The sequence below is a fragment of the Tenrec ecaudatus genome, chromosome 11, assembly GCF_050624435.1.
Source record: "Tenrec ecaudatus isolate mTenEca1 chromosome 11, mTenEca1.hap1, whole genome shotgun sequence".
Taxonomy (NCBI): Eukaryota; Metazoa; Chordata; class Mammalia; order Afrosoricida; family Tenrecidae; genus Tenrec; species Tenrec ecaudatus.
This window is the reverse complement of record NC_134540.1, coordinates 8349300-8373800: the sequence shown is the minus strand read 5'-3', so window position 1 is coordinate 8373800 and position 24501 is coordinate 8349300. Positions and strand designations below refer to the sequence as shown.

At 53.8% G+C, this 24501-nt stretch overlaps 2 protein-coding genes across 2 annotated transcripts in view; both read right to left on the bottom strand.

The window, feature by feature from the left end:
* Positions 1 to 12200, bottom strand: part of MIPEP (mitochondrial intermediate peptidase) — a 127349-nt gene extending 115149 nt beyond the window's left edge. The window contains exons 1-5 of the mRNA XM_075562822.1: positions 11921 to 12200; positions 9161 to 9334; positions 8151 to 8239; positions 5218 to 5304; positions 517 to 580 (exon numbers count right to left, since the gene is read on the bottom strand). Of these exons, the coding sequence (XP_075418937.1) occupies positions 517 to 580; positions 5218 to 5304; positions 8151 to 8239; positions 9161 to 9334; positions 11921 to 12109 (603 nt within the window). The 5' untranslated portion in view covers positions 12110 to 12200. The remainder of the gene's footprint in view (positions 1 to 516; positions 581 to 5217; positions 5305 to 8150; positions 8240 to 9160; positions 9335 to 11920) is intronic.
* A 4477-nt stretch (positions 12201 to 16677) lies between these two features.
* On the bottom strand, positions 16678 to 24273 carry LOC142461638 (uncharacterized). Its single transcript, XM_075563589.1, has 3 exons — positions 24108 to 24273; positions 20644 to 20706; positions 16678 to 17450 (listed from the first exon to the last, which is right to left on the bottom strand). The coding sequence occupies exons 1-3, from the start codon at positions 24271 to 24273 to the stop codon at positions 16678 to 16680; spliced, it is 1002 nt and encodes a 333-aa protein (XP_075419704.1).
* Positions 24274 to 24501: the final 228 nt, after the last annotated feature.

The window sequence follows — 24501 nt, the reverse complement described above, 5'->3', positions numbered from 1 at the left end:
CCACAAGCCTCTCACAGGGCTTCTCCCCTGATAAAATCCCTGGGGAAATAAAAGCCGGCCTCTCTCTGCCTTCCTGTTTCATGCTAGCTTTCCTGGTGGCATTGCCGGGTAAACATTGGACTGCTGATTGCGTTCAAACCCACCCACCTGCTCTGGAGGAGAAGGGTGAGGCTGTCCACGCCTGTGGATGCTGTCTGCCATCTATACCCCAAATGAGCCCCTCTACTGGCTGACTGTTTCGCTGGGGGCACATGCCCAAACCTCAAGGGTCCTTTTGCCTATAGAGTGGGACCAGACACAGCACCCGGTCAGTGCTGTCCCGGGTAGCCAAAAAGAAGTGCCGGCTTTAAACGGCAAACGCTCGACTGATTGTCATGGTCCTGACTACTAGGGAGACGGCGGCCCTTAGGGACCCGGGGCGTCTGGAAAATGCACGCTCGGGGAGTTTCCGAGGACTGGTAGCACCAGAGGTACTTCAGAGAGAGGAGCCATGGCCATAAGAGGGGCACGATTTACCTTTTCTTCATCCAAGTGGATCCCGCTGATTTCAAAATCAAACATGAAGAGCTCAGCCACTCGCCTGCAAAAGCAAACACAAAGTCCCAGGTCACAGTAAGGGGGAAGAATTACTAACAAAAATCAGTTTTCTTGTTAAGCAGATCAGTCTTTTTGAATCTTACTGTCCCAAAGCAAGATGCTCACACACACACACACACACACACACACACACACATCTTACAAGGACACATACTCCCTGTCATCTCACTGGATCCCTACGGGACAGAGTGGGGCTGCATCTGAGACTGTACATCATTACGGGAGGAGAAAGTCTCATCTTTCTTGCAGGAAAGCAGGAGGTGGTTTCAAACTGCTGACCTTCTGGTTACTAGACACAGAGCTCACGAAGTCCCTGGGGCTCCCTGACATTTTACCAGCCAGGGAAAACCATCGAGCGGCCTGACTGGGTTCTTCAGTCTCACGTGGATGTTTTTGCATCATATGGTAACACATAAATCATAGGTGACATCATGATAACTGGAGAAAAGATTGAAGTTGTCAAGGATTGGACCTTTCTTGGATCCAAACGATGCTATGCTCAGGGAAGCAGCGGTCAAGAGCTGAAAGGACACGTTGCATCAGGGAAACGCGCCGCACAAGACTCGTCAGAGTGCTGAGAAGCACAGCTAGGCAGCAGGAACCAAGCGCGAAGAGCCAAGGCTCCCCCCTCCCCCTCCGGTCAGGAGCACCCTGGGGTGGGCAGCCCACAGCGCTTCCACCTTCTTTGCTGACACCACAATTCACACGCACCGCTTCCTCCGTGGCTCCCTTACTCGCTGCTCAGCACGCCCATGCATGTGAAGCAACAGGAAACACCATGGTGCCTCTTCAAAGTGTCTCGCTCCCTAACTCCTTAACGAGGGCCTCTGCGGTCAGTTGAGAGAACTCGATGGCCTGACTGCTGCTCTCAGGGGTGCTGACTTCGGATCCAAGTAAAAGGAAATTCTGGAAAACGTCTGTGTTTTCTCCGCTTACGACGATGCTACTGACTGGTCTCGTGGAGGGCTTTTGTTTCCTGCTGAGGTACAATCCATCCTGAGGGCTGTGGCCTCTGACCTTCTTCAGGAAATGTTCCGCGTTCAGGAAGCAGGCTCCTGGTGTCTTCTGGGTGCTGCGGGCTGGGAGCGAATCTTCTCCCAGGCTGAAGCTGTACTCCTCAGCCTGAGCCCTGGTGGCCTGTCGGGTAAGTGCTGGCTGGACTGCTAAGCAAAAGGCCTGAGGTTCAAACCCACCAGCTGCTCCACAGGGAAGAGGAGGCTGGCTGCTTCCAAAAAGACTTACAGCCACAGAAACCCCTGCAGTGGGTCAGAATCACCTCAATGGCAGTGGATATGGATTTGGATTTTACATATCTATAAGCAACTGTGTGTGTGTATGTGTGTGTGTGTATGTGTGTGAGAGAGCAACATTCTATATATATATATATATGCACACACACATATATATTTCATATATATAAAACCAAAACGAAACTCCTGTCATCAAATTGAAGCGGACTCATAGCAACCCGACAGCATAGGGTAAAACTGCCCCTGTGAGTTCCCAACACTGTAAAAAGCCCCCTCTTTCTTCCATGCTGCAGACGGTGGTTTCAAACACCTGACCTTGCAGTTAGCAGCGCCCGTGCAAACCCACCACACCCCCAGGGCTCCTCCGAATCGTATATATAAGTCTACATAAATAAAACCAACTACGGATTTGTGTGTATGTGTATGAAGAGAGAGAGAGATGGTCACTACAACTCCACGCACACACACAGAGTTGTACCGGCCCACATCGATCAGGCAGGATAGGCTAACAACAGTCATAAGGGCTGAGATTCTGGGGTGCTTCCCATGATTTTGAAGGAGACATTTCTACTGTTTCACATTTCCTTTAGGGATTTTGCATAAAACGGACAAAATTTTCATGGTCTGAGGCCACCCCACTAGTCCACTGGCCAGAGGAAGACTATGTTGTGTGTATATATGTGGGGGGGGACTCTGAAAAGCTCAGGGGAGTGTGTCCCATGTCCTCTGTGGAGCGGCGGCATCCCTTCACAGGGAAACAGAGAATGCTGGGTCAACGGGGACTGCTGTGAAGTCACTGGTGAGGGAGAAAAGGATGAGGAAGAAGTGACGCACACAGCCTCGTCTTTCTCCCTCGGGGCAGCGGGTGGGTTTGAAATGCCTGCCTTGCGGTTAGTAGCCCAGCGCCTCACCCACCAGGGTTCCTAATAAGCAAAGCGGGCCCCCAGCAATGTTGAGGAAGTCAGGGTGCACACTGCCGCCTGGGGAACACAATTACAACGAGCTTTTCCTGTGGGAGCTTGTTCCTTCATTCCGGGGAGACAGGCCCGTGGAGGCCTGAGTCGCAGCGAGCGAGCGAGCGATGCGGAGCGTAACAGCCTTTGAAGCCGTGCCGGCAGCTGTGGTTTCTTGGCAAATGAGAATTTGCTCTTTCCTTTCATCCCGCTTCCTGCTTGGGACCCATTTCAAGGGTGCCGCCCTTTTCTGTTCAGTCACTGAAAAGCACAACACCCCCCAAACTGCCTTTTCCCTTGAACAGAAGCGAAGTTCGGATTGCACCTCCACTCCAGTCGGCCTCGGCCTTTCAAATGGACACCCTCCTGCCCTTGCTGCACACCCTGCCCACCACACCTTGCCTCACCTCAGGGGGCTGTTGTGGTGGCTGTGAGGGGCCCTCCAGCCAGTTCAGACCCACAGCACAGGTGGGACAGGCTGGACAGAGCGATGCTCAGTCACAGGGTCCCAAACCCATTTGCCCGGTGCCTGCTTTTCAGAACAAATCAAAGTGACTCAGCAGCCCCCCCCCACACCCCCCAGTGAAGGCCTCTGCGCTTGCAGCCCCCGCCCACCCCCAGCAGGGGCAGTATCACCCACTTTGGGAAACACCATGTCAGTCTTTCAGAGACCCAGCTCGCTCTCACTGCCATCGACTAGGAAACTAAGGCACAGGAAACCATGGAGCCAATAGTAGATCCACTTTCAGAGTCTCACGCACCTGTTCCGTGTTGAGCTACTAACCGCAAGGTCAGCAGTTCGAAAGCACCAGCCGCTCTTCGGGAGACAGATGAGGCTTTCTAATCCCCTAAGAGTTACAGTCTTGGGACCCACAGGGGCAGTGCTACCCTGTCCTATTGGGATTGACTCGATGGCAGTGAGTGTGGTTTGGGGGAGAGTTCATATTCCCAGCTACTACGACACACTGATTGACAGTAAAGTAAAACGGACACTTTTCTTTTCTCGACCTAAAAATCGGGAATTGTATCAGTTTTCCATTCAATAGTTCATGCACATTTTTTCCACCTCCATTCCCAACCCTCTGTACTCTGTCTTGGGTAAATGCTGTCCTTTGGCTCCCAAACGGGTGGTTCTCCTAAGGCGTGGGTACCTCACACATTGGGGGTCCCCTTATACACCCATCTACTGTTTGGCTGGAAATGGAGCCTGGGGGTGAGGGGAGGGGGAGTTCTGAAGCGACACTAAGGCCTTGACCTTGGGGGTTCCACCAGTCTCTATCCAACCAGTGAGGCTGGTTGGGTTGATTTTATGGTTGAGTTTTGTTGTCCATGTTTCTCCTATCCCATCCCAGGACCCTGCCACGGGATCCCTTTCCGATCAGCTGGCGGTGGTAGCCAGGCCCCAGGGAGGCCCTCTGGTTGTGGAGACTGATGTTCACATGGCCCATGCATCCATTAGACTAACTACCCTCTCAGGCTTCTTCCATTTTTATTACTCTTCTTCTCTCTGAACACGAGAGACCAACAGTTCCCCCTTAAACTGCTGCCTGCCGGCTTTCAAAACTCCGGTGACTACTCACCAAAGTTGGTTTCCTACAAGGAACGGTGGTCTAGCGCCACGTTCCTCAAGACACCTGGTTATGTGTGAGAAATTTGTGTCACTTTGCCTCCTGTGCGCTCCACCACATTCATGGTTGTATTGGTAGCATTAAATAGCCATGTACAAATATACTGTATCAAAAATATAGATATAGGTGAGTATGGCCCCACTCCCAAAGCCTGCGTGTCTCTCCACAGCTAAACTTCTAGACGCTCACTGATCTGATTGTTCTAGCAGAAGTACACTGTGCTTTTAAATGCAGTGCTTTTTATATGTTTCATGGTCTGGTAAAAGTCCTTTCTTGTGCTTTTATTTACTGGATTTTTCCTGGACAGCTTAGTGGCTAACACATTGGTCTGCTAGCTGCATGATCGGCAGTTCAATACCAGCCACTCCTCAGGATGAAAGATGAAGCTTTCTACTCCTGTGAAGACTTTGTCTCGGAAACCCACAGGGCGGTTCTGTTCTGTCCTATAGGGCAGGGAGCTCAGGACTCAAAAGCAGCTCCGTGGCAGTGTGTGTGTGTGTGTGTGTGTGTGTGTGTGTGTGTGTGTTTAGTGGGGGAAACTCTGGCGACACTGGGGACAGGCACTCCAGGAGAAAGAGGAGGCTGTCTCCGTGTGGCAGCAGCGACTTAATGGCAGTGGATTTGTTAGCTTGGGGCTATTCTTGTATAGCCACCCTTTAAGACTTCAAAACCATTTTACTAAATATGCAAACATAAATAAAACTCAAGGTACAGATCAAACCAAGCCCACTGCCATCGGGGTGACTCCGGCTCACGGTGGCTGGCCCAGCGCGTGGAAAGGAGCAGTACCTGGTTTCTGGGTCGAGGGCTTCCATGAGCGTTTGGTCAGCCAGCAATCGCTGCAGGCTTTGGTACAGTTCCACATTGGTGTTCAGCCTAAAAGAATAAAGAAATAACAAATGAAAGCTTTCCCCCTAGTATCTTTCTTTTCTTTAACTCCCATCAAAGAGCACAGTCTCTACTCCGAGCACAGATAAGCTCGGTGCATGCACACGCTAGGACGCTCCCCAGCACGGAGGGCCGGTGGGAAACACCGTGCGGTGTGGATGGGCTTGGGGGCACTATGCGGGGGAGAAGTGAGTCGCTGACACCATGACAAATGTTGTGTGAGGCCACTGTTAGGAAAAAGAACATTGAAACGGAGGATTTCGTTCCGAAAGAAGTGGCCGTTGGTGGCTACCGGGGTGGGAGGGCCAGGGAGGGGCAGGAAGCAATAGAACTTCCCAAAGAGTCCACAGCACCCCCCGGGGGCAGCGCTGGAACACGGCAGGGAGGCACGGACCTGATGCCTCCACTTTACCCGGATTCTGGGTGACAGCACGAATGTTTTTCACTGCCCAGGGGGGCGCTGAGTAATATTTTTTTCTTGATAAGGCAGCAGTAGGCCATGTAAGTTTGGGGACCCAGAGGGGGCCCAGGGGTCTGCAGACTGCGGCTGGTGGGCCAAGCCATACACGGCTCTTTCAGTATACGCCTGTGGCTCTGAATAAAGTCGAAAACGAACATAAAACCAGCGTAGCTTCATTTAAAGGATGTCATTCAGACAAGGGGGATTTCGTTTGTTTGTGAAAATACACTGGTGGCTCTCGAATAAAACGGACTCGCTTTTAAATTGTGGTGAAGGGCAGGGCTGGCTCTTCCGGCTCCAGTCGGCTGACCCTGGGGCTGGAGTGAGAGGGAGGGTGATGGTCTATAAGAGACAAGAGAAAGGGGCGGGGGCAGGGCGGGGGGAGCTATTGGGAGGCTTGATAAGTTGTCTATGTTGTTGAATTCAAAAATAATCTGAAATGTGAACTCCACCTAATTCACAAAAAACTCTTTTTAAAAAAAGGGGTGTCCACACAAGCTGGGGGTCCAGCAGTTGAGGGTTGGTCTTTGTTTTCTTTTCGAAACCAAGGAGCCCTGGAGCTTAGTGGGTTACGTGTTGGGCTGCTAATGACAAGGGCAGCGGTTCAAACCCACTAACAGCTCTCTCTGCAGGAGAACAATGAGCTTTCTCCTCCTGTGAAGACTGACAGCCTGGGAAACCCACGGAGGCAGCTCCACCCCGCCCTGTGGGGTTGCTGCTAAGAGTTGGAATCCACGTGGGTTCAAATCCCGCAGCCGTCCTCGGGAGAGAGATGAGGCAGTCTGCCCCTGTAGAGACTTACAGTCAGGGAGACGCTATTCGAGCAGCTCTACTCTGTCCTGCGGGGTCACCATGAGTCAGGACAGACCGGACGGCAGGAGAGTGGTTTAGTTTGGGGGCTGTGCCTCAGAACCAGCTCCCGGGAGCAGTTCACCAAAGGCCTTTTTCAAACGTCTTTTAATGAAAGGAAAGGTGCGAGGGTGGGTGGAGGCTGCCTGCCTGCTCAGCGGGTGAGGAGGTGTGGACAGTGGACAGGAGCAGGGGCTTTGGAGTCACAGGCCTGGGTGTCAGGCCCCCCCTGGATCTTGGACAAACTATCCATCCCTCTGGGCTAGCAAGGCCTCAGGCTGCCACCAAGCTAGACGCTGTGTGGAAAAGCACACCTTCCCTGTGTCTACATAAGGACAGTAGCTTCTGCTCCAGGCAGGGCCATGCCAGCTGACCCAGCCCCACCACACCAAGCATCCGGCTCAGCTCCCCGCCAGGTGCTGCTGTCTGCTCCCTGGGCCCCAGAACTGTCTGTGGTGACAGAAGGGCCACTGCGGGATAACACTTCGACCAGGGCTCCATCACATGTTCCCATTGTTCTCGCTCAGGCTGGACAGTGCCGTGGCCAGTGTCCGGGCCACAGGGCAGCCACAGGGCAGCCACAGGGCTGCAACAGGTGACCCAGCGGCCTTCCACCTGGGCCAGGTTCTGTTTCCCCCAAGAGACCCTACCTCCAGGCCCTCCATCCACCCAGTGTGTGGAGTCTACAGGGCCTGGCTTCGTGCCACTAGGCGAGTGGCCTCTCCGTGGCTCTCGGAGAAGCTGAAGTGTCGGCCCAACCCCTGCTCAGTGGGGTAAAGGGCAGCAGCAAGCCACCCCGACATCGTGTCAGGGTCACCAGGATGTCGCCCTCCTCCTGGGACACCTTCGGCCTGGAGTGTGAAACTAAGTCCTAACCTGCCGCCCCTCAAGGCCTCCCACTGCAGCTCTGCGGCGTCCAGTCCCGCGCCCCAGGCGTGCCACACGCTTTGCACGCCTTCTGCCGGGGCAGCTGAACCTGAGTGCCTTTGAATAGAACGCAGCTGCCACCACGTCCAAGTGATTTTAACAAGCGCTGTGGCTGGAAAATGCCGTTTCCCCAGGGTCACTCTGCACTCACTTGCTCCGCCCGCCCAGCTCCCCCAACTTGTTTTATGGTCTCCCAGGACCACTCTGTTCCCAGCCCCGCAGCAGGCGGCTCCAAGGACAGGATTTTGGTGCCCTGCCCGGTGGCCTGTGGCCACCGCAGGCTCATAGCCAAGTAATAGGGTGGCAATCGAGTAACTCCAGCTCACCATTACGTTATGAAACACCCCTTCACCCGCTGCCGTGGAAGTGACGCCTCTCAGGGGTACCAGACCCCGATGGACACGGCCTCACCCAGTCCTCACCACAAGCCTCGCAGGCGGAGGGGAAGCCAAGTCCGAGAGGAAGACCCAGGCCGAGGCCACACTGCACGGTGCTGGCAGCAGCTGGCCCCCAGGGACTCCTGCTCACGACCTCCATCCCCACCCTCACCTCCCACAGTAAGCCCACTGGCAGGGGGAGGGGAGGGAGGGGAACGTACTTTTCCACCACGGTCCCCATACTCAGGCACGTTTCTCCTGCAGCCTCTCTGAACGCCCGGTCCGGGTGAGCAATTTTCACAAAATCGGCCTAGGAAAGGGAGAGGGAACAACGGGCAGATGGTGGGCAACTTCCGGGGCCAGAGTTGGGGGGGGGGAGGTGCCACTGGGCTTGTCCTGAGCGTCTCCACGTCAGTTTTTCCTGAACGCAGGGAGCTGCCTTCTCCACAGCGAGTGCTTAGTCTTTGAGGGCAGGGTGGTCTCCTCCAAAGGAAATGCCCTGCCTGACTGTACCCTACAGCTCTTCCCCCTTGAGCGGAGACAAACGTCTAGAGAATGCTCCCCAAATCCATGAAGGGTGACCCAAGATGGGAGGTGCCGTGCCCCAACACCCAGGTGTGGGTGTGGGTGTGCTGGAACAGCCCAGGGGCCTGCAAAAACCGACATCTGCTCTTCAGCCTGCATGACAGGCTGCCGTACCAACATGGTCACTGCCAGGGGCTCAGAACCGTCTTTTCCTGGACAGGGACAGTGTCAGCTTGGGAACCTACAGTCTGTACCACACACTGCCATCGAGTTGATTCTGACTCACGGTGATGTTATCGGGCAGGGTAGACCTGCCGCTGTGAGTTTCCGACTGGAAATCTTTCCCGGGAGTCAAAAGCCCCGGCCTCCCTCCCAAGGAGCCCCTAGAGCAGCGGTTCTCAACCTGTGGGTCTCCATTCCTTTGGGGGTCAAATGACCCTTTCACAGGGGTCGCCCGATTCACAACAGTGGCAAAATTACAGTGATGAAGTAGCAACGAAAATCATTTTACGGTTGGGGGGGTCACCACAACATGAGCGACTGTATGAAAGGGTCGCGGCGTGAGGAAGATTGAGAACCACAGACCAAGTGGTTTCGAACTGCCCACCTTGTGGATAATAGCCCAACTCATAACCACGATGCCACCAGGACTGCCATGGGGAGAGGGGCAGATGGAGGTTAAGTCTGGTTCAAGGCGGCCCCTTACCAAGTCAGCCACTTGGCACAGGGCGTCGGAGAGCTCGTCGAAGATGAGTACCGTCTGCGGCCCCGGCGGGGTCTGGCTCGCCAGCTCCAGCAGCACCTCCGTCTTCCTTAAGGCTTCCTCTTGAGCCACGCGGAATCCTTCCGGGGAGCTGAGCTCCGGCACTCCAAAAAGGCCCTGACATCCAAAGGAGAGTTCCAAGTGTTAATCAACCCCGGGCCGCGTGTTAGCATGGCATAGAAATACCACTTCTAGAAGACTGGGCTGGCCGGCCAGAGGGAGGCGGGTGGGTTCCCTGAGACTAAGGACCCTCAGCGCCCCTCAGCTCTGGAACTGGACCCACCCCCGAGGCTCCATTTGCAGCCAAACAATCGCACAGCCATCGAGAGCTGATGCCGATTCACAGCAGCTCTGCGGGCACGGTAAAACTGCCCCTACTGGGTTTCCGATTCCGTAACTCTTTATGGGAGTGGAAAGCCCCATCTTCCATCTGAGATGGGGCTGGTAGCTTCAAACTGACGGCCCTGCAGTTAGCAGCCCGGTGCGTGACCACTACACCGCCAGGGCTTTAGCCCAACAGACAGGCGTCTGAAGGGAACAGGAACACTAGGGAGGAACGCACCTTAGAGCCACCAACCACTGGAGATCCAGAGGCCAGCGCTGGCCCAAGGACAAACTCAGCAGGAAACGGACAGCAGAGGCACAGGGAGCAAGGGAGTGGGATCAGGGAAGGGGTGCTGCGGGGTGGCCGTGGACTGGTGGAAATGAAATACATGCGAATTGAACGGTGACGCTGAAGGTCTACGCTGTCCCCCTGCACTCAGTTCAGTCACGTGAAGCACACATATGTGCTGCTCCCTGGACAGGACGTCCGATGCAGTGGGGGAGGGGGGGTTTTGAGTAATTAGAACTCCTATGGTCACCGGCATCACTTTCTGACTCCCCAAAGCAATGATATTGGCCTGCGACTCATCATTATTTTATCGGACAGGAAAGGGCCATGGGGCGCGATGGGTTTAGCATCCAGCCCTGGAACGTACAGGGTCCAGCTCGGAGCAGCTGGGAGGATTCAGTGAGGAACCAAACCCTCAAAACCCTCTGCCACAGAGCCGATTCTGACTCACAGGGTGCCTGTCTAGGGTTCCCGAGTAGAGAACCTCATCTGTCTCCCAAGGAGCAGCTGGTGGATTTGAACCAACAACCACACAGTTAGCAACCCAGTGCGTAACTCCACAGTACCTCCAGGACTCCTATACCCAAACCAAACTCACTGCCAACTCAGAGCAACCCTACCAGACAGGGTGGAACAACCCCTGTGGCCTTCTGAGACTGTAACCCTTAATGGGAGTAGAAAGCCTGTCTTCCTCCGGCAAGCTCCTATTAGACACACACAAAAACCGGATCAGTACCCTGTGGTGGGCACATAAAAGGAATTTAGTCGGTGTCACCTTACAAGCCTTACTTGGGAGGAGGAGGGGGCTGTCTGTCCCCATGAGGAAGTCCAGGGTGGCTCTGAGTTTGAATGGGCTCCGTGGCAGTGGTTTATGGGTCATCTGGATGGAAGCAGATCAGCACCTGCCCTTTTCTTCCACACTGCCTATGGGTGGGTTTGAATTTACGGCAAAAAAGAAAAAACACTCGCCAATTGGAAAATCTGCCACTTTCCTTCATGCACTTAGAACCACGGTGCCCCGAGAAAAGAAGTAGCTAAAGTGGGTTCCGTTTCACCCACCAGGAAACCAAGCTGCCCCTCCGTTGCTTCCCGCTAAATGCCTACCTGGTAACTTCTCTCCACCTCAAATCCTTCCCATCACTACACACATTCCTTACTCCAGAATGGGGATTTAGGCCTCATGCGTTTCATTCCAAGCGAATTTAAAATTAGACGAAGGTAAAAGTAAACGCATCATTTAGCTCTCTGCAACCCTGTCCCAACCCCTGTCTATAAGAAAGGGCGCAACAGGAGGAAGATCCTTAGCAAGGCAGAAATAAAGGTCACCCTTCGCCACCCAGAGGGAATGGACCTGCGCTCCTGGCTGCACAAGAAAAACCAAACCAAACTCTCTGTCTCTGCGGACTCATACCCACCCCCTGTGGGTCCCCGGGACTGTATGCCAGAGCAGAAAGCCAAGCCTTTCTCCCGCGCAGCTGCTGGTGGTGTCCAACGGCTGACCATGCAGCCCGGCGCTGAACCACTATGCCACCAGGGATACAAAGTCCTTTTCAAGATCCCCCTGCCCTTGCCCTCGTATGACGCTGGCCTTCCTTCCTTTCTGCCTGCAATTCGTTCCACAGATGACCAGCCTGCGCCTGCTGATGGCACACACGCTGTGGGTGGGGTACTAGGGTCCCAGTCTAGGGACTCCCGGGCGTGGGGGGTGCAGAAGACACGTGGCCATCTCCACTGCACCAGGGCAAATTAGACTTCTCTGGGCAGTTGCCCGTTCACGGAGGGGTGAAGAAAAGATTACTGAGGGGTGACCTCGCCCGTGAAATTTACTTTTGCAGCGCTGATAGTAACTGCAGTACATGCCCCACCCACCCAGTAATAATAATACATAAATTTGACACGGAGCGTGAAATCACCGGGCAACGGCGGGGCCGTGTGAGCGCGGGGACCCCGCAGAGCCAGGCCCCGGTCCCCACCCGGGGCAGCAGTCACTGCAGGCCTCTGGCCGGCTCCCTTAGCCATGCCCGGAGGTGGCGGGCCTGGTCAGCACCGCGCACGTGGGTGCGCTGCCCGGCCCCTCCCCGGCCGCTCACCCGGCGCTCGCCGAAGGGGTCCGGGAGGCGGCCCTGGGGTTTCACATTGAAGGCGGCGCCCACCGGGGACCAGCTGGTGCTGACCCCCCGGGCCCGGATCTGGGCGAGGAGGCCGCCCCGCCCGGCGCGCAGCGGCCGCAAAGCTGCCGCTCGGGCGCCCAGGCCCCAGAGCCGCCCCGCGCACTGCATCTCGTCCCCGGCCCGCGCCTCAGCTCCCAGGGAGCGCGCCCCGCGTCTCCAAGGTAGCGACCCACGCTGACACGTGACGCTCCGCGCTTCCGGGTGGGGACTGTGTGCCTCGGGACGTGAGCACGTCGTTGTCCTCCGGGCGAGAGCGTCTCCTGCCGTCCGCTCGGCATTCGCTGGTGCTGTGGCGCCCCCGTGTGTTCGGAGTAAGAAATGACTACTATGTGAGCCGGATGCCCTTGGTGTGGCCGGTTCAAATCCACCAGCCCCCTCCCATGGGAGCCAGATGAGGCTGCCTGCTACGATTAAGATTTACAGCCTCGGAAACCCTATATAAGGTTTGATGAGTCAGAATACACTATGTGGGACCTGACCTGACCTCTTGTCTGGGAAATCCTAGAGGGCATTAGTTCTGTGTTCTAAAACCCAAACCCACATTCACTGCCATCGAGTGGATGCCCACTGATAGAGGCTTCAAACCACTGATGCTTAACTGGTGGACCACCTAGGCTGCTTGTATAGAAAGGGAACAAACCAAATGCCAAGCCCGTTGCTGCCGGATCAACTCCGACGCAGAGCAACTCTATGGGAGACGGAGTAGAACTGCCCCAGTGGGTTCCCAGGCTACAAACCATTATGGGAGCAGATGGCCACGTCTCTCCCACATGGAAGGGCTGGTGAGCTCCAGTTGCCAGCCTTGAAGAGGTCGTTTAACCCCCTGCTACAGCTAAGACTGCTCCTGAGGGTGTCTTTTTAAAAAATAATTTTATTGGGGCCTCGTACAACTCTTAGCACAATCCATACATCCATCTACCGTGTCAAGAACATTTGTACACTTGTTGCCATCATCATTTTCAAAACATTTTCTTTCTACTTGAGTCCTTGGTATCAGCTCCTCACTTTTTCCCTTGGCCTGGGTTTGTTAACACTCACTTCTTTTCCCCCATCTCTCTCTCTCTCTCTCTCTCTCTCTCTCTCTCTCTCTCTCTCTCTCTCTCTCTCTCTCTCTCTCTCCCCCCCATCTCCCCCTGGAACCATTGATCCCCTTGTTTTCTCCTCCAGATTGTTTATCCCACCTACCTTATCTAGAGAGACATGCAGAGATAGAAATATGCACAAAAAAACAAGACAGAGAAAAACAAAACAACAACAGAAATGACAACAACAAAAAAAGAGTTTTACAGTCAAGGCTGATGGGGTGCCACACCCTGGTCCCAAAGTTTATTTTTGGTATCCCCTGGGGGCTTCATTGCTCTGCTCCCCTTGCTGTTCTGTTGCATGCCCTTAGTGTTTTGCCTTGGTGTGGTGGGGTCAGATAAAAGGTGCAACTCCTGCACTGTGTCCAGTCTGTCCCCTGTAGGGCTATGGGTCAGTGAGGGACGTCGTGTCCCACAGTTGGGCCGGCCACATGGTCCTCTCTGTGCTTTGGCTGCTCTGTGCAGGAATATCGTCCTCAGGGCTTGGTGGGCCAGGATGTGCTCCGCTCTCTCTTCCTCCCCCTTCATTTGCTCCTGTGTACTCTGATCAGACATGTCCCTCTCCCTGAGCTGCAGCTTCAGTGCTGTCCTCTGAAGTGAATTCTTCTGTGGGGAGGGGGGACTATCCATGAAGTCGGGATTGGGGCCAGCCCCTTACACCTCTCTGTCGGTTCCCTGCTTCATGCCGATATGTTGCATTCACATCTTGGAGCACCGGGTTCAAGTCTAGTCCCTCCTTCCCTGCCCTCCCCTTGAGAGGGTTGGTGCCCTGTGCCCCCCACTACCCTTGTCTTTCCCCCCCTTTCCCCCTCCTTTTTGGTTGGCTACCATATGTATCCCTGAATTTGGTCTGGCCTCTGCCATAGTACCTGAACCTCACTCTGCTCCTGAGGGTTTCTGAAGCTGAATGTCTACAGAGACAGCCTTGTCTTTCTTTGACTAAGCAGATGGTGGGCTTGAACCGACAATGACTTGTTGTTTGGAGAAGTGAATCACTGGGCTGTGAAAGTGAGCAGTGGGTTTCATTAACTGTGAAAGTTCAAGTGCGCCCAGAGGCACCTTGGAAGCAAAGAGTGCCGCTGAGGCTGTGGGAAGTAGATGCGCTGCTGAGAACAGAGCTGTGGCAGAGCCAGGGGAGCCCCGTCTGCTCTGACACGGGGGCCACGACATCCTCCCACAACACTCAGCCACGGCTGGTTTTACCCAGGTACCGTTCTTTGTGCATGCACAAGGGAATTCTCCCAGAAACTCTTTGAAGACAATTTCCCCCAGGAAACTGTGATTTCCTTCTCTCTTGGCTTTTAAAGGGAGCCCTGGTGCGGTAGTGGTAACTCATCGGGCGGTGACGTTGGCAGATCAAAGCCACCAGCTGCTCAGTGGGAGAAACCACTCCCTCAAACAGTTACAGTCTCGGAATCTCAAAAGGGGGCAGTTATACCCTGTCCTGTGAGGGCAATATGAATCCGCATCCACTCCATGGATGTGAGTGAGGTTGGCTTTGAAAAATCAAATGGGAAGTTATTTAAAGACCCCCCCTCACCCCAACAACTCACGAGGCCCTGTTACCGAGCGGTTTGCTAGTTCTCAGAGACCTTTATCCTGGGGCTGTGCATGTCCCGAGCAGCTACGACTCAGTGCAGGCCCATGTCCAGAGCACACCCTCCCACGGAGAGAGCACAAGTCCAGGCTTCCTGCTCAGACAGCAGCTGGCAGAACCTTTGAGGCTCAGGCACTTCCTCGCCCTCCAGGTCGGGCACTGAAGTCACCTCCAAGGCCCCAGGTTCAACCCAACAATAGACAGGTGTCAATCAGAGGGACCATACACTAGGGAGTCGCCCACACCTTAGAGTCACCAACCATGTGAGAGCACAGGGACAGTATTTCCCCAAGGACGAAGGTCCAAAGGGCTGGGGAAGCGGGTGGCATGGAGGTGAGCCGGTCTCCGGAGGGGGCTGCCATCGATGAGGGGAAACAAGCAGGGTACCAGTTTATGGGATGGAAAACCGATGAGCCGCTCCTTCCACCTCTGCCCAAGTTACCACTAAAGTGTTTAAACTGGAAGGGAAAAAACAGCGACCCTGTCATTTGAAAATGAAAAATTCAAGATTATATTTTGCAGTGATATGTATCTCATCATTAAAAAAAATAGCTTCATATACAAAGGGTCTGTCTTCGTCCAGCCCCGTCCTCAGACAAGAAGACCTGAGCTTTGGCAACAGAAGTATGGAAACCTGCAGACCCCCTCACTGGGAGAGAGGGCGTGAACAAGGTGTGTGGACTCCCAGTGAGCTGGACTACAGTCAGCCTTTCAAAACCCAGATTCCCGATTATTCCCACGCATGGGGGGAGAGGGAGCGGGCAGGCGGGGGGCGGGGGGATCATTTCAAATAGTAGATTTGATTCCCTGATCACTTTGTCTTTCTGAAGTTCTTTAAAAACATAGTTGACAGCTCATCTTCTATGTCTCCGCCCCTGCCCCGCGTGAAAGATCTAGAAGAGAAACTTCCCTCTAATCTTTCCGTCTTGATCCTAAACACATGCCTGCTCTCCAAATGGTGTCTCCCTCCAATAACTTCACTGCCCTCTCTGAGCGCACTGTAACATTTTAGGAGGAAGCTGTTGTTTTTTGTTGCTGGGGGCCTTCAGGTCAACTTTGGAGCTACGCGGATGCAGCCCGAGCCCTGGGAGCTGCAGGAGCAATGTAGAGACCCCTGCCATCGCTGAGATGCGCCTACCACCATTGGATCCACAAGACTTTGCACCCACTGGTCTGTGATCGTATTGCATGGCTGCATGAGTCTAAAGGGGACTTTATAGATTGGTATTGGAAATATGGGCTAATATCAGACTTAGGGACTTGATCTGGACTGGGCTGGGATGTTTTCTCAAGAGTCAATTACTCTTTAGATAAAGCTCTTTCCTATACATATATGAGTGTCCATGCATTTGCTTCTCTAGTCTACCCAGGCTAACATGTCACAGAGTAGAACTGCTCACCACGTCTCCGGGGCTAAACATCTATTGAGAAGCAGATGACCTCAACTTCCTCTTGAGGAGCAACTGATGGGTTTGAACTGCTGACCTTGCCTTTAGCAGTCCAATCCATGACCCACCATGCCAACAAGGGCTCCATGTAAAACACAGATGAGAGAGCCCCGAAAGTCGCACATACATGCACACACAGAGAACGAGAGAGAGAGAGAGAGAAGACTTTTCAAAGAATGGGAATGAAGGATGCTGTTCACAACTATATGAAGCAACACAAGGATTTTGAACTTTATTCTGGAAAGAACATCAGTTTCAGAACATCCCTCCCCTAGTCCCACTTTGGTGCGATGGTTGTTGCAGCGATTAGAGCAAGTCCCGCCCCAGACTCAGGTGGTGACTTCTCTGCAGGCGGAGTGGGTTGCCCATTGGGCTGCAAACAGCAAGGCCGGCAATTGGAAGCCACCAGCCGCTCCTCAGGAGAAAGATGAGGCTCTTAACTCCCATACAAAGTTAGAGTCTCAGAAGCCCACAGGGGCGGTTCTACCCTGTCCTACAGGGTGACTAGGAGCCGAATGGACTCACTGGCAGCGAAATCCTGGGGGGCGCTCAGGAGGTGGTGAACAGCAGGAAACCAGTGAACGTGGTATCGTCATCCTCATCAGCGAACAGGCCATTGAACCTCTCACCGCCGGTCACCTGCACCCACACCTCGTCGCCCAGCTTCAGCTCCAACACCACGCCGCCAGACGCCTGGTCCTCAGAGCTCAGGTAGCCATCCTTGGTGTGCAGGACCTTGGCCCCGTTCCGGAGCAGCGCCACCTGCACGTTCCTGGAGAAGACCGTGATGTGGTAGGTGAAGTAGTAGACCCCGGCGAGGTGGCAGGTGAACTTCCCGGTAGCCACGTTATAATGGTTGAGCCCGTTGTACAGGACACGATCGAACTGGATGGGCACGTCCGACGGTGGGAACTTGCTCAGCACCGTAAGCCCCACAGAGAAGGCACTTCTGGGCAGCACGGGGGTCTCGCCGACTCTCCCCTTTTCTCCCCGATCCCCCTTCCAGCCTCTCATGCCCCGGGCTCCCGGCTCGCCCTGCGGCCCCACGGGCCCCGCATCCCCCCGGGGACCGGGCTTGCCTATGGGGCCCACGGGGCCACGGAGGCCAGTGGGGCCGGAAGGGCCAGGGCTGCCCTGTAAGCCTTCTAGCCCCGTGGGCCCCACCTCACCCTTACTCCCCTTCTGCCCTTGAGGGCCCAGGTCTCCTTTGAAGCCTTGCTCCCCCATGGGACCCACAAATCCCTTGGGCCCATGCTTCCCTGGGGGTCCTTGTGGGCCGGGCTCCCCTTTGTTGCCTTTGGTCTCCACTTTCCCATCTGCTCCTACGTTGGGGGAGAGGAGAGAGGAAGAGAGGGCGTCAAGCTGGGCCTGATGGGAGGCTGCTTGTCTGTTCTTGCTGCGAAACACATGCATGGTACACACGTACGGCACAGCTATAGGGGGTCTGGCCCACTGTTCTCGACTACACACACACACACACATACACACACACCACATCCAGCATGGTTAGGAAGGACCTGTTGTGGTTGTGAGGTGCCTCGGAGGCAATTGTTGACTCACAGCAAACCCGAGTCCCAGGCTGTCACCTCTGTCTCTCCCTCTCCCTTCATGCTGAAGCTCTGTGTGTAGAGAATGGGGTGCAGGTTTGCAGAGCAGACCAGCTGTCTTCCACTCAACAACGCACGTGACGGCCGCCCTCCTCCTGCGTCCTCCTGGGTTTCCCATATCCATGCCTCCTTCTCTCCTCTCCTGGGCTCAGTGCTGCCCTCTGATCTCCAGTGGCCGATGGTTCTAGGGCAGTGGGTGTCCACCTTCCTCATGCCGCGGCCCTTTCACACAGTTCCTCATGTGGTGGTGACCCCAACCGTAACATGATTGTCGTTGCTGCTTCATCACTGTCATTTTGCTACTGTGATGAATGGTCATGTAAATATCTGATCTGCAGGCTGTCTTAGGCGACCCCTGTGAAAGGGGAGTTCAACCCCCCCCCAAAGGGGTCGTGACCCACAGGTTGAGAACCACTGTGCAGACCTCCCTCAGGTGGCCGTTGTCCTTATCGGCTGGCTACCAGTGGGCTGAGAGCGGAGCCCAGGCCATGTCTACAGAAGCCAACCGCCAGGAGCTCCAGGGTTCACCAGTCTGGCTCTAACGCCATGGGGACCACTGTCTCACAAGCTCTGGTGGCACCATGGTTACGCCTCGGGCAGCTACCGGCAGCTGCTCTGCAGGGAAAGAGGCAGCTGTCTGTCTACTCCCATAAAGAATTAGGTGGGGGGCTGTTAACCACCAGCTTGGGGGTTCGAACCCACCAGCCAATCTGAGGGAGAAAGAGGAGTCTGACTGCTCTGGGAAAGACGGACAGCCTGGGAACCCCATCGAGGGCTGCTGTGGCCGAGTCTGAATTGAACTGATGGCAGTGGGTTTGGGTTGATTGAATTTTGGGAGGGGACGCATGCGAGTCAATTCCTGAAAAACCCATCGACCAATCTAGCACACACTCACTGCCGTTGAATTGGTTCCACCTCATAGTAACCCTATAGGACAGAGCAGAACTGCTCCAGCGGTGTCAGGGGCTGTAAGCCTTTATGGGAGCAGGCAGCCTCACCTGTCCCTCATGAAGGCTGGTAGGCTAAAACTGCTGACCTTTGGATTAGTAGCTCAGTGCCTAACCCACTGCCCCAGCAGGGCTCCGCACCCAGCACATTAAAAAACCAACGAACCCCCTACCCAATGTGCCCCGTTCTCCCTGAGGTGCCGCTAGTAGGCCCATTGAGGCAGGACTCCATGCCCATCCACTGAATCAGGGCTCACAGGCAGGACCCAGCCCTCCACCTGGTATCATACAACCCACGCTTAGCATGGCTGACATGTCTCAATGACCACAAGCACTATTTCCTGCCCCGTGAGAATGATATCAAATCCAAATGTCCCTGCTCACAGATGAAGCTGTATTGGCATGCAGCCAGGTGGATTCATTCACGTGGCATCTTGTGGCTGCTTTCAAGGAGCCCCGTGGTGCAGTGGGTGAAGTGTTGGACTGCGAACTGCCAGGTTAGCAGTTCAAACCCATAAGGAGAAAGATGAGCCTGGCTACTCCCAGCTAGACTGACAACTTAAGAAACTCCACAGCAGGGCAGTTCTACTCTGGGCGCAGAATTGACTTGATGGCAATGTGTGTGGCTGCTTCTCACTGTGACAGTTGAGCAGTGAGGGTGACAATGCTGAAGAGCTTTAGTGCTTTACAGAAAGCTTTTTTACTGAACCTGCACCGAATCCTAGGATCCCTGGGGGTGTAATGGATACAGCGTGGGCTGCAACTTCCATGTCCGCAGTTCAAAACCACCAGCCACGCCGAGGGAGAAAGATGGGGTTTTCTACTCCCATAGAGTTACAGCCTCAGAAACCCACAGGGGGGCAGCTCTACCCTGCCCTGTAGAGTCTCAGTGAGTCGGCCTTGACTCGAGGGCAAAGAGTTTGGTTTGAGTTGAGAACTAAACCGTAGGCGTTTCTAGTTTTGTTTGTTGGAAATATACACAGCAAAACACACACCAATCCAGTGATTTCTACGTGTCGATGATTACGTTCTTCAGATGGCAAAACCCGTCTCACCTCGTTGTCCAAGTTGGTCCTCGCTCATTGACATCAGCTGCCTGTTCCCTAGGGTTCTCATCTAACCTTTCAAGTTGCCGTTGTCAATTTCATTCCAGGTAGATTGTTCTCTCAAAGAGCACAATGCTCAGGATGAGCATTATTTACTAACAAAGATAAACTGTTATTGATTTAAGGAGCATAGTGGTGATGAGTGGAGGTGCAAGGCCAGCAACTCAAAGCCACCAGCTGCTCTGTGGGGGAGAGATGGGGCTTTCTATGCAGTCCAGTCTCAAAAACACACAGGCAGTTCCACCCTGCCCTGAAGGGTCGCTGTGAGCCGACTCAATGGCAGTTTGGTTTATTGTTGATTTAAGGAGCTCTGGTGACATAGTGAGCTGGACATTGGACTGTTCACCACCAGCCCTTCTGCATGGTGGGGGAAGATGAAGCTTTCTGCTCCTATGAAGATTTACAGCTGTGGAAACACACGGGGGGCGGAGAGGGGAGCAGGCAACTCTACTCTGTCAAAGGGGGCCACGATGAGTCAGAATCAACTTGATGGCAGTGAGTTTGTTTTGTTTTGCTTGTTTGGGCTTATTGTTGATTATGAGAACATCAGGGGAATAATTTAAGGCTTAAATATTATTTTATGGCAATAATGTTGGGATTTTATCCAACATTATTGGATAAATGTTGGCTCCAGGAAGGCTGAATTCTTTCAGAATTTGTCATTCTGTTCCACATTTCCTCCCTTTGATCCAGATAGCTGTAAGAGGGCAAGAACTATGTTGGTTTATCCTTGGATCATTCCAGAACCTCACAAAGAGCTTACCCTTCCTAGGTAAGCACTTAACGATTACCGATAATTGGCTGAGAGCTCAGCATTAAGAGTGTAGCAGATGACACAGGAAGGCAATGTCTGACCTCGCTCTCCTTTCACTCCATCCATTCCATCCTTCCCCGGGTCTCCAGGAAGCCCTGCTTCTCCTAGACGAAAAACAAAACAAAACAAAACCAGGCAAGACGTCACATTCTGATTCTGACATCACAGACATGGGTCCTGATGAATGATGGACGTTGGGGAGCAATAGAGGAGCGGCCCCCACCCCCAGCCCTGTTATACAATACCTCCCCTTGCAGAAGTATCCGTAGAAAGAGGCAGATGGTAGACAGGTCAAGCCTGGTACTGTTAAGTCCGTTCTGATTGATGGTGACCCGGTGGACAGTAGAAGGAAGCCCGGTTGGGTCGTGGGTGACGAGCTGGGCTCCTAACCCATCGTCAGCAGTTGGAACTCACCAGTCACATGGATCTGCCAACGGATCCACAGGAGGAAGTGGGAGCTTTCTATTCCCGTAGAGATCTCCAGCCTCGGCATCGCAAAGGGGCAGTTCTACTGGGCCCGCAGTGTGGCTATGAGCTGGAGTCCAATAGACAGGAGCTTGAGTTTTGGGCCCAATGAAATGAGACGCTGCCTGCCCGACCCTGTGCCATCGGCTGTGTGATCACCGATACGGCTGAGTCCGTGGTTGCCGCTGGGGGTCCTCCCGCCTCACGGAGGGCTTCCCTCTCTTCTGTTGACCCTCCGCTTTGCCAAACGCAGTGTCTGCTCCAGCAACTGGTCTTCCCGGAGGACGTGGTTCAAAGTCCACGGGCAGTGGTCTCCCGCGACCCTCGGACTAGCTTCAGTTGAATAGAATCGGTGAATGATCGAAGGAGTGGGGTTGACTCCAAGATGGCCCAGGAGGGCAGAGTGCACAGAGTCGCGGGCTACGGAAGGGTGCGTGTGCAATGACGACCATGGTCACATAGGTCTCGTGTGTCCAGAGCTCATTCGGTGGTCTGAATGCAGGCGGGACTGGGTGGCTGTCTCCTTTCTTCTCCTGGCCCATTATCCCTGCTGGGAGGAGGTAGAGTACCAGCCCCACTAGCTCCTATGAAAGCACAGAGGACGGTAGCTGCGTGACACCGGGGTGGTATGGAGGCTTCTGGAAGGATCTCTCTTGCAGGAGCAGTGCCGAGAGGAGTGGCCAACACCACATTGGCACAGGAGACCCGATGTGGCCACCATCACAGGAGTCTTACCTTTGAAGCAGGCTACCTTGAGCTCCACTTCCTGAGTTCTTCATATGTGACTCCACGCACGGCATTCATTGATGCTCATGAGGCCGCAGTTCACTCCTGGGTCGGACTTTCCCCCTGGTAGCTGAGATGCCGTGTGCTGGTCTCCCTGACCCAGCTGCAGGCTGAAAGGTGCAGGCTCAAGCCAGCCTTCAGTTGTCTAGACAAGATCCCCAGGGGAAGATATGCAAAAGGACCTTGAGATGAAGCTGTCTTCCCAGACCCAGACACCTTTGACTCTCTGACTCTGCCAGCAGGTCCTGGCAACAGTGCTTCCACATAAGCAAGGAGGGAGAGACTCGGTCTCACACATGTTGGACATGTGTTCAGGAGGGATGTGTGCCTAGAGAAGGACCTCGTGCTTGGTAGAGCATCACTGAAACAACAGGAAGACGCTCAAAGAGCTGGATTGACACGGTGATGGCAACAATCCCCTCCAACACAACTGTGCTCGCCTGGGTAGACCAGGGGAACAAATCCAGAGACACTCACATGCAGAAGAGAGAACTTCATATTCAAGAGCAATTGTAAATTAAGAAAACGCCCCAGCCCAGTTCAGATCAAGTCCATAAGTATGATATGAGCCCATATGTCCGATACCAATCTATAAATTCCTCTTCAGACTCACGCAACACATGCAATGATGCCGAATGCAGCAAGATCTCAGGCCAGTGGGTGGAAAGTCTTGTGGATCCAGTGGTGGTGGAAGCATCTCAGTGCTGGCAGGGGTCTCCACGTGGCTCCTCCAGCTCCAGGGCTCTAGCGTAGCTCCATGTGTCTTGACACCAGGAAGATGAAGCAGAGAGTCTGTGTGTATCTGGCTTCCAGTGAGCTTATTTATCCCGTGGTGCCTCCAAATGAGGTCGTCAAGCTGTGATCTGATTGACAGGCTTGACTCCGCCCCTTCACAAGTTGACAGGGATGATGTAACTGCCACAATAACTACTGTGAGGGTGGCCCAGGATCTGGCGATGTTTCATTCTGTTGCGTGTGGTGTCACTGTGATTGGGAACCAGCCCCGAGGGACCACACGAGTGACCTCTGGGAACCGCTGGTGCCTCTGCTTGGAGTCTCCCCTACAAGTTCCCCTTTCTGTTTCTCACCATGTCCCGCACAACCCACTTGACATATTCTCCTCTCCCGGTGTCTTTTTGATCCCTCTGCCTCATCCCAGGATTGCCAAGATCTAGGGGAGCGGAGACCAACCTTCTTTGATCACATACTGGTAAGTAACAAAGTGTGAACACATGCTGGGACCATGCGTACGTGAGTGCATGTGTATGTGTGTGTATAAATAAAGTATAGATAGGTGGTATGCAAAGAAGCTGCCAAAAGTCATGGGAAAAGGGATTTCAAAGATAATGGAATTTTCCTATGAACTTTCTGAAGTCCTCCCATCCTGAAATGTGTGAGCAAGATAGAGTTTTAGTATATGCAATGTGATGTAATATCCTTCTTACGTTCATCACTGCTTTTTAGCGATGTATAGTACTCCATTGTATGTATATACCACAGTTTTTCAATCGACTCGTCAGTTGATGGAAATTTGGGTTGCTTCCAGCTCCTTGCAATTGTGAACTGTGCCGCAATGAACATTGGAGCACACATGTCTGGTCTTGGTTTGTTTCTTGCCTCTTCTGGGTATATGCCCAGTAGGGGGATTGCTGGGTCATATGGTAACTCTATTTCCATCTGTTTTAGGTATCGCCAGATTGATTTCCATAGTGGCTGTACGTACTTACAGGCCCACCAGCAGTGGATCAGAGTTCCTGTCTCCCCACAGCCCCTCCAACACTGGTTGCTTTCTGATTTTTTGAATTGGGCTACCTTTGAGGGTGTCAGGTGATACCTCATTGTTGTTTTAATATGCATTTCTCTTATGGCTGCCATACATGGGATCCCCATGAGTCCATCAATTCAATGCAGCTATGCAGCTACATGCCTCTGGTTGCCAAAGTCCCACCACACCCGTTGCCTGCGGCAGGACTATATACACCGCAGCATATGCTCCCAAAATGCCCCTGAAGATCTCCAGAAAGATATGTTTCATGAAATAAATGAGTGAAGAGTAGATGGATGGATGGATGAATACGTGAGGTGGATAAATGGAAGGATGGACGAGTGAGCAATGAATGGATGATTGCAGAATGAATGGGAGGATGAGTGGAGAGGTAGATGAATAGCTGGATGGATCAATAAGATAAAACAATAAAAGGGATGAGTGAAAAGGCAGCAGGAGGCCACCAGTGGGAGTGTGGGGGCGGAGTACCTGCATCCCCTTTGTCCCCCTTTGCTCCATCTCGCCCATCTCTTCCAGGCAACCCGTTGTGCCCGGGATTCCCGGGGATGCCAGAATGCCCCTGCCTGCACATGTCCTGTGAGTTTATGTTCCTCATGCCGGCGCCAATGGCCAACAGGACCCACCAGAATCTCATGGCTCCGTGGGCAGCGTGAACTGAAAGAGGAAAACACAAAACAGAAATGATAAGTTTACGTCCTTGGGAAAACACACACAGACACGCAGACACACACACCCCCTCCTAGCCATGGAAACAGATGGACTGCGTGCTGCCCCAGACCCACAGCTGAAGGGACTTGGGAAGAAAGACCAGTGCAGGTAAGGTTGACAACCTAGTGGCCCATCAAGCTTGCTACCATCAGAA

What these genes read in the sequence shown, in the direction of transcription:
- LOC142461638 (XM_075563589.1), bottom strand. Translation starts at nt 24,273, where the DNA reads ATGAGATTCTGGTGGGTCCTGTTGGCCATTGGCGCCGGCATGAGGAAC. An exon ending in GGGGGACAAAGGGGATGCAG is followed by an intron (nt 20,707 to 24,107) that starts GTACTCCGCCCC and finishes TTTTTCGTCTAG; the next exon opens with GAGAAGCAGGGCTTCCTGGA. An exon ending in TGGAGTGAAAGGAGAGCGAG is followed by an intron (nt 17,451 to 20,643) that starts GTCAGACATTGC and finishes CCCCCAACGTAG; the next exon opens with GAGCAGATGGGAAAGTGGAG.